Raw genomic sequence first — 15163 nt, 5'->3', positions numbered from 1 at the left:
TGATATATTTGGAGTTGTCCCATAAGCTTCTTACACTATCCTCATTCTTTTGGATTTTTTTTTTTGATGTTCTGATTGAGTGTTTGTTCCTTTCTTAGATTTCAAATTACTGATTTGATTTTTGGTGTTATCTATGCTACTGTTGAGTCCTTGTAAAATGTTCTTCATTTCAGTTAGTTTATCCTTCATTAATGACTGGTTCTTTTTTATGGATATCATGTCCCTTTTTATGCTGTTGCAGTTCTCTCTGGGTTCATCTTTTCTCCTCCTAAGTTCATTGAGCATCCTTATAACCAGTGTTTTGAATTCTACATCTAGCAGATTGCTTGTCTTTGTTTTGTTTAGGTCTTTTTCTGGAGTTTTATTCTCTTCTTTCATTTGGGCCATATTTCTTTGTCTCCTCATTTTGACAGCCTCCATGTGTTTGTTTATGTGTATTACATAAACTGTTACATCTCCTATGCTTTGTAGAGTGGCCTAACATAGTAGGTGTTTTGTAGGGTCCAATGACACAGCCTCCCCTGTCACCCAAGCTGGGTACTTTAAGTGTGCCCACTGTGTGGGCTGTGAATAACCTCCTCCTGTAGGTGAGCCTTGATTGTTGTCGGCAGGTCAATGGGAGGGGTTTACCCAGGCCGATCAGCCATAAGGACTGTCTGTGACCACTGACCACCAACCTCCAACCACTGTGGAGGATCAGCTTGCAGAGGCCTACTCCACAGAGCAGGACTTACTTCACTGGGGCCGTGGTGCCCACTGAGTCCACCCCTGAGTGTGTTGCTTGTGGAGGTGGTTGGGTGGTGGTCCTCTGATGTGGTCTGTATCTCTCCATTTGGTGTGCAGGCTCTGGGGCTTCCTGGGAGATACCACAGCCTGTGTTCTTTCTGGGGCCACCTGGCATAAAGCTACAAAATTGTCTGCAGATCTGTATCACTTGTGCTGGGCTTACAGGTGTCCAAGCAAGGCCAAACTGTGAAGCAAGGCCATCTGCTGCTAGTGTCAGTCCTGGGGCCACTTAGCAAGAGGTACCGGGCTTGCTGAGGCCAGATGCTGCTTGTTTGAGAGGGTTTAGAAAAATCTAAAGCTTGAGTCCAGACAAGCCACTTGTATGGAAAGGTCCTGGAAACACCCTGGGTGGACCAGAAAGTTGGGGGAGGCAAAGCCTCACAATCACTAGGGTGGGGCAGACAGTGTGAGCCAGGTTGGTGGAGTCTCAGGTGTGGTCCCTGCCTGGGAGCTCTGTGTGTGAGAGGGCTCATCAAACAAACAGGGGCCTCTGCCAGCACATCTGTATGGGAGAAAGCTGTCCCTAGTCTCACCTTGGTGCCAGATACTTCAGCTCTTCCCCATTTGCCTCTGGTGCCTTTCAAGCTGCTGCCCCTACGCTGGAACTCAGAATGTATGAGTCTAAATAAGTTCATGCATGGGCCCTTTAAGAATTGCCAGGGAGTCCTGCACTTTCTGTCTTCCACGGTCTCAATTCCTGCTGGTTTTTACAGCCAGGAGTTAGGGAAACTTATCTCCCCAGCACTGGGACCCTGTGTTGGGGGCCTGTTGGGGGGCTATGTTCCCTGGCTCCTGAGGTATCCCCTCCAATTTTTATTCACCACATGTGGGTGTAGGACCAGCCTGTTCCGTGTCCCTGCCCCTCTTACCAGTCTTCAGGTGGTTTCTTCTTGAATTGTTTTTGTTTTGTAGTTTAGTGTAATTTGGATGTGGTTGTGTGAGGAGGCAAGCCGTGTTTACCTGTGCCGCCATCTTCAGAAAGCGCCTTATATCATAGTCTGCCAGGCAATTGTAGATGTTTGTTATTTGTGATAATGATTCTTTTTTGTCACCAAATATTATTCTTTCACTTATCTCTCGTGAGTGGTAGGACAGAGACCGACTAAATGATGTGTTTGGACTTCACATAAATTTACAGTTGCTGCATGGCTGAGAGTTTTGCATTGTTAAATAAAGAAAAGGAGAGTTGAGTCAACCCAAGGTGCGTGTCAGTCTGGGCCAGAACGGGAGTCTGCACCCCAGCGGCCAGCACTGTGCGCCCAATGCGGTAGTGATGCACTTTCACCAACACATCACTAGTTCACATTAATGGTAATTTGAAGTTGACTGGCTTTATACTTTTAATTCATATACACGTTAGGGTTCTATTGTTATATAAAACACTGTGCAGAAGTAAAAGTTATTCCTAGTTTTATGTGGGTACATATAAATATGTAATGTAATGAAATGTAATGAAAATAAATTTTAGGTCATATGTAGGTAGTGTAATAAAATAAAACTCATTGAGAATGGTTTTGTCCTTGAGTGACGTAGAAGGTAAACACAGCCATATATTAATTACTTGCAGCAGGGAAAACAGTTTATTTAGTGACTGCGGTCAGGAGGGGGAAGGGCTGAGCTCCCCTCTACACGTGCACAGGTGACTGGACAATCTAAAGGGAGAGTGGGGGAGGGGGAACAATGGGGACCTGAGCAGAGTCCGGGCAGCGGAAATTACAAAAAGCGGGAAGGGGTTGGTCCATGTATATCTGGTTCTGCTAACTGGCAAGAAGTTAGGCTCCTACTTTCCCACAGAAACCAGGAAAAGGGACCCTGTCCTGGGGTGTGGGCTGGAACAAATAGTTCTTTAGGCAGCCTGGAGTTTTCTCAGGCAGGCATTTTCAGGGGGACCAGGGTCATGCTAGGTATGTGGCCTCGAGCTGTTGGAAATATGTCAGCGTTTCTTCAAGTCTCTGTGGGAGAGGGCTGAGGCCTGCCCGGAGCTTGGTCAGGAAGAGGACCTCTGTCGGCGACAGTGCAGCGTTGGCAGTGTGCCCTCACTTTCTAACGAAAACAGTGACTGTTGTATATCAACTGTATTTGACAGAGTCTGAGTTTGAAATTTTAACTGAGAAATTATGATAAATTATGCCGTTTTGTTTCAGGGCCGAGATCTGGACTGTAAAATTCAGGAATATAAAGAAGCAGGAAAAACGTTTTCAGAAGATCAAATAATAGAATGGTTTATCCAGCTGTTGCTGGGAGTTGACTACATGCATGAAAGGTAGGTTTATTTGTTACTTTGGAACAGGATATTTTTAAACAGGCATGTCTGAACTTGAATATGAAACTTGGGGGGTAGAATTAAAAGAAAGCATGACCAAAAGGTAAATTACTGTGGTTAAACATCTATAATAATGCTTTTTCATGAGAAAACGGTTGAATGATTATATGTAGAAGATTTACTTGAGTAACTTTTTACTTTTGTTCTAGAAATCAAGTTGGCCTTGAATACAAGACAGAAAATTGTATTAAACACATTCACTATATCTGATCATATCCTGTGAATCACAAGTCATTCTCAGATACCTTCAGCATGCTGTGAATTTATGATATCTTACAACAGCCTGAGCTATAAATACCTTAGGATGCTGCAAAGCACTGCACAGTCACCTTGGAGAGTGTCAGTGCGCATTTAGTGCAGTTTATTTCTCAAGATGAACTAAGAAATTGAGGCAAAAGATACTGTTTGGCACTCAGACTAACAGTCAGTTTTGACATGAAATATCTGATAAAGACTGTCAAGGTATGCTTTATGAGTTCAAAGGTTTATAATTTGTATTTACAGCATGCCTCAAAAGTGTATTTTAAAACATTTAAGAAGTTTTAGATGTTAGAATGTTTTACAGACCCATTCAATGGTATGAACTTATTTAAAAAGATGAACATACTTAGACAAATGAAAGTAGATATTATAAGATGTCTATGTTAGCTTTTGACTCAGGAGTGGGAGCAACATGTGGTACATTCTTCTTGAACGAAGTGAAAATTTGCAGGGTACGCCGAGGTCTGCCTATCCATGGATGTCAGATAACTTAAATGTGTCATCTGTGTTTTCTGATCACATAAAAAGTAATTGGGTTATTCTGTGCTTTGCCAGGTGTCTTCTGGAACACATGTTCCGTGATACAGTTAGCCAGGGATTTAGTGACAGCCCCTAACAATCTTTTGATTGATGTAAAACCATTCTAAGAGACAATAGTAAAAGTATCAAATAATTTTTTAATAAACTACCCAATGCTGCTGAATGAAGGACATCTGTATACGTAGTTAATATTGTTGTATATTTTTTCTTTACTATTCCATGGCATATGTGCTAGCTTATACATAAGGAAAACAACACGTATAAAGATGCTAACTTTGTTGTTTTGTGTGCAAAAAACAAAACTGAAATCTAATTCATTTAGGAACCCATATATTTTTGATACATTTGATTCTACTTAGTACTAGTTAAAATAAAGGAGTTTAAACTAACCTTCAAAGAGGGGATTTTAGTTTCTTAGACTCCTTCAACATTCCAAGAAAGTCATGAAATGGGGCTTAAATATTTGGATATTTGTGAAACTGTAGATCTGAAATACTATTTTTTTATTCAGATAACAAATGATGGTGCTTCTTATTCATTATGTTACTATAACCAATTATAAAGTTTTTATGTATATATAGAAAATTTGGGGTTTTATATTTATTCATTTATTAGATAGTGATAAATGAAATACAAGGCCTAACTTCAAATTGCTAGTTAACTAGCAAATATGAAACATGGACTCAAATAACTATAAACCATGTATCATGGTGGATATACAGGACTGAGAATCTCTACCACATATTCTATTATGCCCCGGGCAAGTTGCTTAACCTCTGTGAGCCTTTATTTTCTCATCTATAAAGTAGGGGTAATAATGGCATCCTCCCTGCTTACTTATGGGGCTGTAGGGAATATGCATTGACGTATACATTTTAAAAGCTTGTGAACTACTGAGCTCTGTGTAAATGTTGTCTGTGGTTGTAATTCAATGTAGAAATGAGGGCATAGCCACCAGAAAGGCTCAACAAAACCTCTTGACAATAACAAGTATTGGCAAAGATATGGAACTACTAGAACACTCTTACATTGCTGTTAGGGTGTAAATTGGTATAACTACTTTGAAAAAATGTTATTTTTAAAATATTTTGAAAAAATGTTTAGTAGTGCCTCCAAAGCTAAACATTCAAATACCTTGTGACTCAATTCTTTTTCTCACATAAAAATTAATTACCTATGTATAAGCAAGTCAGGGAAAGACAAATACCATGTGATTTCACTCACATGCGGAATCTAATGAACAAACTGAACTAACAGGCAACATAGAGACAGAGTCATAGATGGAGAGCAGGCTGATAGCTAAAAGTGGGAGCGTAGGGGGTGGAGGGATTGAGCAAAAAGGAAAAAGGACTCATGGACGTGGACAACAGTGTGGTGTTTGCAGGGGGAGGGAGGGGTGTATAAGGGGACTAAATGGTAATGGAAAAAATACAATAACAAATACTGAAAGAAAAAAAATTACCTGTATCCAACAAAAGACATGTACAAAATTGTTCATAGAAGGCTTATCTGTAATAGCCAAAACATTAAGAAACACCCATTTAGCCCTGGCTTGGTGTCTCTGTTGGTTGGAGCTTTGTTCCGTACACCAATGGCTGGGTCATGTGTGCGAGGCAACCTGTTGAAGTTTCTCCCTTATGTTAATGTTCCTCTCTCTCTACTACTACTACTTGAGTTGTGACTTCTCATCCCATCTTCTGCCCTCAGAACAGAAACCCTCCTTATTCTCAGGCTGTTAGACTGAATTACACCACCTGCTGGACTGGGCTTCCACCTCGCAGATCTAGGAACTTCTCGGCCTCTCTGATTGTACGAGCCAATTCCTCGGGATAAATCTCTGGCTTTGACTTTGTCTCATCTCTATCTTTACTTGCCTCTTGATTTCTCTTTATCTCTTATTGGTTCTGCTGCTGCAGAGGAGATAAAGAAGATGCTAGAAAAACTAGGAAGAATTAGAGTTACAGAAGAAATTATTATTTTCTGACTCCTTTGGAGAATTCCTGAACTTATTTTAATTTGGCTTATTTATACATTTATAATATTCTAAAACTACACACTCATAAATAATGATGTTAAAAGTTGAGACTAGTCATAGTTGAATAAAAGCTGTATATCTTGAGCATGTAGCACTAAAACCCGTTCCTCCCCGTGGGCCTGAGGCTCTGTTGCACAGACAGATCTAAGTTTTAAAAAAGGTGACTATATTCTGAGGCTCATTATCAATTCCCTCAAGCTTCCATAGACTGGTTCAGTACTGAGGGACTTCGGAACTCTGGGCAAGGCTAGAGCACTATTCTTTCTGAAAGTGAAGTCCTATAGCCTTTCTTCTCTTTGGTTTAAATAACTATCTAATCTAAAACATCATCTCCTATGGATGCCACAGCAAACTGGGCATAAGGGAACTCCTTGAGGAGTTCTGCACAGAGGACAGAGACAATGTCTTGCTCATTTTTTTTGCTCCTAGTGCTAACACAAAAACAACCAAACCAATAAATCAATGTCCCCCCCAAAAAACCACTCATTTATATTGAAAGGGGGAGTTCAGTTAGCTTAGATTTTTAAGGGATGGGCAGTAACAGCCTCTGTGCAGAAAGCCTGGTATTTGGTGATTTTGAGGCCTTCCTGACCAGGGTGCTTTCGCAGTGGAGGAGGAACCAGGACAGAGACACTGTTGCTAAGATGACTGCCTCCTCACCCAACGTCCCACATGTTTCCCCAGCCAGTATTCTGTTAGAATGGCTAAATATTCCCGGAAAGGTGGCAGGAGGGATTTATTTTTAATGTAGTGTGAATCCAGGTCAGAAAATATGTCAGAAGATGGGGGTGTGCTGCCTTAGTTTTGAAGATGGAAAAGCAAAGAGAAGGTGTCGTGTCTGTGGTGTTACTGGAGATTCCTGCTTTTGCCTGGTTCCACTTCTTGAGGTTGTTCCAAGGTCACTTTTTTCAAGGAGACCCCAAGCCAGGACCAGGTGTAGGCAACTCCTACTGTGTTGGCAGTAGCAGCATTGGGAGAGGACCTGACTCCATCCTGACTTATGACACAGAGGACTCCTCATGGTCATGAGGGCTCCCACCGCTGAAGAGGAAGCAAGACAGGTGCTTCAGAATCTAGCACGAAACCACATGGCAGAAACCAGCAGTGGCAGCCGCATGGACCATGCATCACCAAGGAGTCATTTCTTGTGTCAACATCTTTGGCAAGATGAGTTTGAGAGCCACCCTGAGACCCTGCCAGATGAAGGACAGACTTGTAGGGAAGGGAGTTGATGTGTCAGAAATGATTAAGACAAGGGCTAAAGGGGAGATGAAGGTTACATTGTCTGTGCCTCCACCACAGTCCTGCCTCTGGCTGGGATCCTGAGAAATACCTGCTCTGTCTCCACAGATGGTTGTTTACTGTGCCTCTGGAAGATAGAGGATGTAGGAAAGGTCCTGATGGAGGAGACAGAAGCAGCAGCTCTGCCATGTATTTGAATACAAATGCTGTAGAATCTTTTTATTTTTAATTTTAAAATTTTTTATTTAATTTATTTAATTGTTGTTCAAGTACTGTTTTCTGTCTTTTAGTCCCATCCCAGCCCACCTCCCCAGTGCTCTCCACCTCCCTCCCATTTCCACCCCCCTTATTTGTTGGCCATGTGTTCTTTATACTAATTCCTGTAAACCCTTCCCCTTTTCCCCTGGAATTCCCTCCCCTCTCCCCTCTGCTCAGTGTCCACCTGTTCTCTATTTCAGTGTCTTTGGTTATATTTTGCTTGCTTGTTTGTTTTGTTGTTTAGGTTCCTGTAAAGGTGAAATCATACGGTATTTGCTTTTCAACACCTGGCTTATTTCACTCAGCATAATGCTTTCCAGTTCCATTCACGCTGTCGCAAAGGGTAGGAGCTCCTTCTTTCTTTCTGCTGCATAGAATTCCATTGTGTATATGTACCATAATTTTTTGATCCATTCATTTACTGATGGGCACCTAGGTTGCTTCCACCTCTTGGCTATTGTAAATTGTGCTGCTATAAACATTGGGGTGCATAGGTTCTTTGAAATTGATATTTTAGGGTTCTTAGGATATAATCCTAGCAGTGGAATTGCTGGGTCAAAAGGCAGATCTATTTTTAGTTTTCTGAGAAAATTCCATACTGTTTTCCATAATGGTTGTACCAGTCTGCAATCCCACCAACAGTGAACTAGGGACCCCTTTTCTCCACAACCTCTCCAACACTTGTTGTTTGTTGCTTTGTTTATGATGGCCATTCTGACAGGTGTCAAGTGGTATGTCATTGTGGTTTTAATTTGCATTTCTCTGATAGATAGTGATATTGAGCATCTTTTCATGTATCTCTGGATCCTCTGTGTGTCCTCCTTGGAGAAGTGTCTGTTCAAGTCCTTTGCCCACTTTTTAATTGGGTTGCTTGTCTTCTTAGAGTGGAGTCATGTGAGTTCTTTGTATGTTCTGGAGATTAAACCCTTGTCTGAGGTATCATTGGCAAATATGTTTTCCCATATAGTTGACTCTCTTTTTATTTTAATACTATTTTCTTTAGCCATGCAAAAGCTTTTAATTTTGATGAGATCCCATTTGTTTATTCTTTCCTTTATGTCCCTTGCTTTAGAGGACATATCAATAAAAATGTTGCTGCGTGAAATATCTGAGATTTTACTGCCAAACTTCTCCTCTAGGACTTTAATGGTGTCATGGCTTATATTTAAGTCTTTTATCCACCTTGAATTTATTTTGGTGTATGGTGTAAGTTGGTGCTCGAGTTTCATTTTTTTGCACATAGCTGTCCAGATCTCCCAACATCATTTGTTTTTTTTTCTATTTATTTAATTTATTTTTTATTGATTATGCTGTTACAGTTGTTCTATTCCCCCCTTCATTCCCCTCCACCCTACGCCCCCATCCCCACCATTACCCCCCCTTCAGTTTATGACCATGTGTCTCAAGTTCTTTAGATTCTATATTTCCCCTACTATTCTTGCCCCCCCATCTATTTTCTATTTACTGTCTATGCTACTTATTTTCTGTACCTTCTCCCCCCTTCTCCTCCTCCCACTCCCCTGTTGCTAACCCTCCTTGAGATCTTCATTTCTATGTTTCCACTCCTGATCTAGCTGTCCTTTTAGTTTGCTTTTGTTTTAGGTGTGGTTGTTAATAACTGTGAGTTTGTTGTCCTTTCACTGTGCATGTTTTTTTTAACTTTTTTTTCTGAGATATGTCCCTTTAACATTTCATATAATAAGGGCTTGGTGATGATGAACTCCTTGAATTTGATCTTATCTGAGAAGCACTTGATCTGCCCTTCCATTCTAAATGAAAGTTTTGCTGGATAGAGCAATCTTGGATGTAGGTCTTTGGATTTCATGACTTGGAATACCTCTTTCCAGCCCCTTCTTGCCTGAAAGGTCTCTTTTGAGAAATCTGCTGACAGTCTGATGGGGACTTTTTTGTAGGAGACTGTCCCCTTATCTCTTGCTGCTTCTCGGATTCTCTTCTTCATTTTAATCTTGGCTAATGTAATGATGATGTGCCTTGGTGTGTTTCTTTTTGGGTCCAACTTCTTTGGGACTCTCTGAGCTTCCTGGATTTCCTGGTAGTCTATTTCCTTTGCCAGATTGGGGAGATTCTCCTTTATTATTTGTTCAAATAAGTTTTCCACTGGTGGCTGTTCCTTTCCCCCTTCTGTTACCCCTATAATTCGGATGTTGGAGCGTTTAAAGATGTCCTGGAGGTTCCTAAGACTCTCCTCATTTTTTTGAATTCTTGCTTCTTCACTCTTTTCTGTTTGGTCATTATTTGCTTTCTTCTGGCCCACTCCTTTGATTTGAGTCCCAGTTTCCTTTTCATCGCTATTGTTTCCTGTGCAATTCCATTCATTTCAATTAGTTTCGCCTCCATATGTTTGTCTAATTTGTGGCTATAATCAACCAGTTCTGTGAGGATCCTGATCACCAGTGTTTTAAACTGTGCGTCTGAGAGTTTTGCTGTTTCTTCATCACTTAGATTTATAGGCTCTGGGCTTTGAGATTTTCTTGAGCCATTTTCTGTCTGTTTGTGCCCGTTAAGTATGAGGAGCGGAGCCTTGGACTCCCAGGTCGCTGGGTTGTGACTCTGTATGTGGAGGCGGGGTCAGAGCAGGAAATGGTGGTGCCCTCCGTAGCCGCTTGCTGCTGGGGCTGCTGGGGCTGCTGGCTCTCGTCCAATTGCCCACTCCCTCGCTTGTCTATCCACACACGAATGCGCGACCACAGTCAACCCGCAGCCCTGCTCCCTCGCTGTTTCCCCGGGATTTCTTGCTGAGTTGCCCACCAGGTCCAACCCCGCGCCTGGATTCCGTGTGCCTGAGTCCGTCTGACCGAGTTTTCCTGTGCTACCCTGCTCTGCCAGCTGCTGGTTTCGCCCCTCTTACTGATCAGGCTGAAGAATTTGTTGTTATCAGACTTCTGAAAAGTTCAATTTTCTGTGTTCTGGCTGTGTTTTCTGTTGTTATTATTTAGTTGTCTCTAAATTTGGTTGTGTGAGGAAGCACACCGTCTCCACCTATGCCTCCATCTTGGCGGAAGTCACATCATTTGTTGAAGAGGCTATTTTTACTCCATTTTATGTTGTTGCCCCCTTTGTCAAATATTAATTGACTGTAGAGAGTTGGGTTTATTTCTGGGCTCTGTGTTCTGTTCCATTGTTCTATATGCCTGTTTTTATGCCAGTACCAGGCTGTTTTGCTTACAGTAGCCTTGTAATACAGTTTGGTATCAGGTATCGTGATCCCTCCTACTTTGTTCTTCTTTCTCAAAACTGCAGCTGCTATTCAGGGTTGTTGTGTTTCCATATAAATTTTTGAAGTGTTTTCTATGTCTGTGAAGTATGTCATTGGTACTTTAATAGGTATTGCATTGAATCTGTAAATTGCTTTGGGTAGTATGGACATTTTGGTGGTGTTGCCATAGAATCTTAACCAGATCACTTAATTCTCTTGGGCATCATGAAACTGAGAAATGAAAGGGACCCATGACGTCTACAGATATGGTGTGGGACATACGAGATCACAGATGGAGGGGAGCTGCTTTGAACTTCTAGAAAAAAGATTTTATAAAAGTTTCCCATATTTCTAGTCACCTTGTTATTTTTTAGATTTGATTTTTATATACTTCAAAGGAAAGGATATTAACTGAGTATATGATAAGATTTTTCTTGCTGGAATTATTTTTGCTTACTGTAACCACAAAGTCAATAAGTTATCATTTAAAAAAGATTCACCAAATAGTTTGATAGCTGCTCTGTTACATAGAGTTTATTATTTCATCACAATGGCACTAACCAATCACCTCTCATAACTGCCTCCTCACATGTTGTATACCTTTTTCATAAAATAGTTAGTGCTGAATAATGTACCCACACATTTATATATGTGGGGCTGTTAATGTATTATGACCTGCAACTCATCTTCTATTGCCTAGTCTAGGAATCTTCAGATAAGTTTCTCTCGAATATATTACTTACTCCAAGTGTATAGTACCTGGTTTCCTAGTAGGTTCCCTGGATCGCTGCTTCAAATTCTAAACCCTTAGACCCTCTGACTCCCTGGGTACTTGTAGCTAAAAGAGACCCCATACCTGCTCCTTGGATCTAGCACCAACAGCTGCAGGAACCAAGTGAACTTAAGATCAGTTTAACTGCAAGTAACAGAAGCAGCTTGAAGAAAATTCACTATCTCACCCAAAAAGAAGTGTCCAAGGAGAGTGGTTAACTCTGGTGGTTAACTCAGTGATACCCTCAGGGCTTCAAGCACTTTCTCTCTCTTTACTCCCATTCTCAGCGTGGCTGGCTCTGGTCATTAGACTGCTGTCTCGTGGCCACCACATTGGCAGCATTGCTGCCTTGTGTCACCCCTTCATACAGCAGTAACCAAAGGCCAGACAAGCTAACAGGGGCATGTTTCACCCTTTTTTGGTCTTTTGTCAGAGTTGGGGAGTATTTCCTGGAAGCCTCCAGCAGATTTCCCTACTGTCTCATTGGTGTCCAAAATTCAGGAGACCAGAGCGATTACTGAGTATTACTTCAGTGCAGTTGCCACACTTAACTTTCTGTCATCTGTGCTGTTTTATAACTCTTCAGATGCAGAGGTTAACTTGAATATTTTTGCTGATAAGAGATGCAAATAATTTTCTTCTTGTGAAACAGAAAACTCTGGGGTGTGGCTTCTGGCCCTGCTGGGTATTAACCAGTTTTGTATCTAACCCAGGAATCACATCTGCTGATGAATACCCTAGCTTGTCACAGAGCCTTTGACTCAGTTTTAATATCTTCTCAGTTACCTCATTAATTAATGGGTTGAATTAAAATCCTTGACATGTGTTCATTTTATATTTTCATATTTATAATTTCACCGTTTTGAAAATTATACTTAACCCTTGGCCAGAATTTTGTTGCACCACGTACCTAAACCAGTCACTCCAAAAGGAAATGAGAGTACTCAATTTATTTCCTATACCCTCCTCCACATTTACTCCCCACCCCCCGCTGCCCTTACCTACCAGGGCTGAGGAGGGCACTGCCTCCCCAGGGCTCATGGGATTCTGATGACAGGGAGAAGAACTGCAGGAGAATGGCCACTGGGTAGGCACTCAACAGTTCCTGCCCTCCCTAGGGAACCCCAAGAGTGGGCAGAGGATGCCAACTTTTGTTTAACCCCCTGTTTTTAAATGTAATTGTTTTGAACCATTAAATAGTCTACATGCTCATACTATGGTACTGTAAGAAGGCAGAAGAGAATGTTTAATTTAATATTAAATTAATACAATATTTAATATAAGAATTCTATTATTTTTTAATTAATAAATGAGCGCCAAGGATGATGGCATTTATCTTTGTGCCAAAGATAGTGCTTTTAAAATGAACACACATTTAGTGAGCATCTACCACCAGTAAAACACATGTAGGTGGGAATTTTGGTTTGTACAGTCAAACAGAACTGTTTGTACTCTAGGCTATATAACCTTGGGCAAATTATTCAGCCTTTCTAAATGTGCATTTCTTTATTTCCAGATTAGGCCTAAAAATAGTAGCCTAGTGCTTTAGATGATAACCCCTGGGGTTATTTGTCCTAAAATTAAGTGGCTCAGACTTGTATCCACTTTTATTCTTCCTTTTCCTCTCGACTCTCAAAAGCTTGCTTATTCCTCTCAGTTCCCTGAAGCCTTGAAGAGGGTAAAGATGACTTGCACTAGAGGAAACTCCTGCTGTTAGCCCTAATGCTTCACTTTAGGTACTGTTCAGATTCCATTCCCTTTTTGAGTATGTCCGTTTGTCTCCTAAAGTAAAGTAGAGGGACTCCGTGACTGGTTTTTCTTTGGCCCTGCTCATCGGTCAGAGTTTGTGGCTTTGCTCTGCATGGCTGGGGTTTGCCCACTGCACCAAGGTAACAGTATGGCACCAACAAAGAATTATTTTAACCACTGGTGTTTCTGGTGTTAACTAATACTAGTACAATTTCATGGCTGTGTTCATAAGAGTAATCATTTGTTGGGAAAGAAATTTCCATGTAGACCTGATGAATGTCTATATTTGTAATAGTTCACAATTATAATTTGTAACAACTATAATTTGTAAATGTGTTGATGACTGGGTTCCCCCTGCCATCTTTATTATAGTTATTCGCGTACTTTTAGTTCTCCAACCTGATTGTAAGCATTATGGGATACATGGCCTTGTCTTATGAATCTTTATGTGTTCCTCACATCATGTAGTACAGTACATAGTGTGTAGTTGGCATTTATTATTATTATCTGTCTGGATTAATAAATGAGCCCCATAAGATGGGATTCACCTTTGTGCCAAGGATAGAGTTTCTAAAATGAACACACATTTATTGAGCCTCTACCAGGAGCAAAGAACTGTGTAAAGGGAAGATGATACAGAATGGTCTGAGTGTCTGCTGGGGCTGCTGGAGGCCTTGGCAAGGCCCGATCTCCCAGCCACCTGTAAGCTGTGTATAGGATCTGAGACTTTTCTAGAAGCAGTGCAGAGCCATGGAAGGTTTTAAAATCAGAGGTTCAAGAGCCAATTTTCATTTTACAAAGCTGCATCTCTGTTCCCAGCATAAGTCTCAGGAATACTGTTCCAAGACTGGGGTCTTCTATTTAGACCTGGCAATTATGGTAATTGATGTCTATTATAATCATTAGTCGTTAACAACATCTTTTGTGAAGTCAGGGAATTAATTATATAGTTCATTTAGAAAGATGTCAATCAAAAATGGTTTGAAAAGTTTAGGAGCATATAAACCCAAGAATTCAATGAAGTTCCGCTTACCAATTTTGCTAAATGTTTCCAGTGTTCAGAGGATGGTATAGGCAAGTAAGATGTGGACCTTGTAGATCTTATAGTTTAGCAAGAATGATTGGTCAACAGTAGAATATTGTGTCAAAAGAAGAACAGAAAAGTGGGAGAGCATGTCGAACTTGCTGACGATGGTTAGAAATTAGGAGAAAGTCATCAAGGGGATCCTTTCCTAAGCTCGGGCCTCTAGGAAACAGAATTTGGAGCAAAGACTGAACTGCTGTTACCTTCTAGGAGGTAAGAGTGAGGAAGCAAAGTGAACTGGTGTCTTGTTGTATTGGCCATCAGTTTACAAAGAGATGGGTAGAGACAATAGCAGGTTGCTTGACAGGGGATTTGCTTGGCTTATATGCCTGGATATACTTGAATAGGGGTATTTGCATGGAGTATTTGCATGGCTGATACCCCAAGGCCTATACTTGGATAGCAGGCCTAGGGGAGAGAAAGGAGGGGAAATCTGTCTGCTTATCTTCCTTCTCCTCTCGTCTCTCATTGGTTCACACCAAGGGAGTTAACTTCCTTGCACTTTCATCTAGTTCCTTTCATTGCCACTTGGAATGCTAGATTCCATGTCCTGTGGTATGATGTTTTATCCTAGTCCACAGTGGTAGGAGCCAGAGGACCAGGCATTCGCACACAAGACTGATTGATTTCCAGTACCAGGGGCGGCCAGTATCTTTGGAAGGAAAGAAATAGCGAACTCCAAAGAGGTATATGAGGTTTGTATTAGTACAGTCCTGAAGGGCAGATAGGATTCTGAGAGGCAGGGGTGATAGAGGAAGGCATTTAAATATGAGCAGTGACACAGAGGAAGAAACATGTGTGCTGCATTTAAGATAAAGCAAGTACTATATTGGCTACGACAGAGGTGTGACCATTTCTTGGCCATGAATGTTTTTCCCTTTAAAAGTTACTCCAAA

At 41.2% G+C, this 15163-nt stretch overlaps 1 protein-coding gene across 3 annotated transcripts in view; it reads left to right on the top strand.

Moving 5' to 3' along the window:
- NEK11 (NIMA related kinase 11) overlaps positions 1 to 15163 on the top strand; it is a 215089-nt gene that overhangs the window by 61677 nt on the left and 138249 nt on the right. For all 3 annotated transcript variants that reach the window (XM_053669392.1, XM_053669391.1, XM_053669393.1), the window contains exon 4: positions 2931 to 3049. In XM_053669392.1, coding sequence (XP_053525367.1) covers positions 2931 to 3049 — 119 coding nt within the window. The remainder of the gene's footprint in view (positions 1 to 2930; positions 3050 to 15163) is intronic.

The sequence above is a fragment of the Artibeus jamaicensis genome, unplaced genomic scaffold (genome assembly GCF_021234435.1).
Source record: "Artibeus jamaicensis isolate MK-2021 breed Jamaican fruit bat unplaced genomic scaffold, CSHL_Jam_final contig_519, whole genome shotgun sequence".
Lineage (NCBI taxonomy): Eukaryota > Metazoa > Chordata > Mammalia > Chiroptera > Phyllostomidae > Artibeus > Artibeus jamaicensis.
Note: the sequence above shows the minus strand (reverse complement) of the source record. Positions and strands in the feature narration are given on the sequence as shown.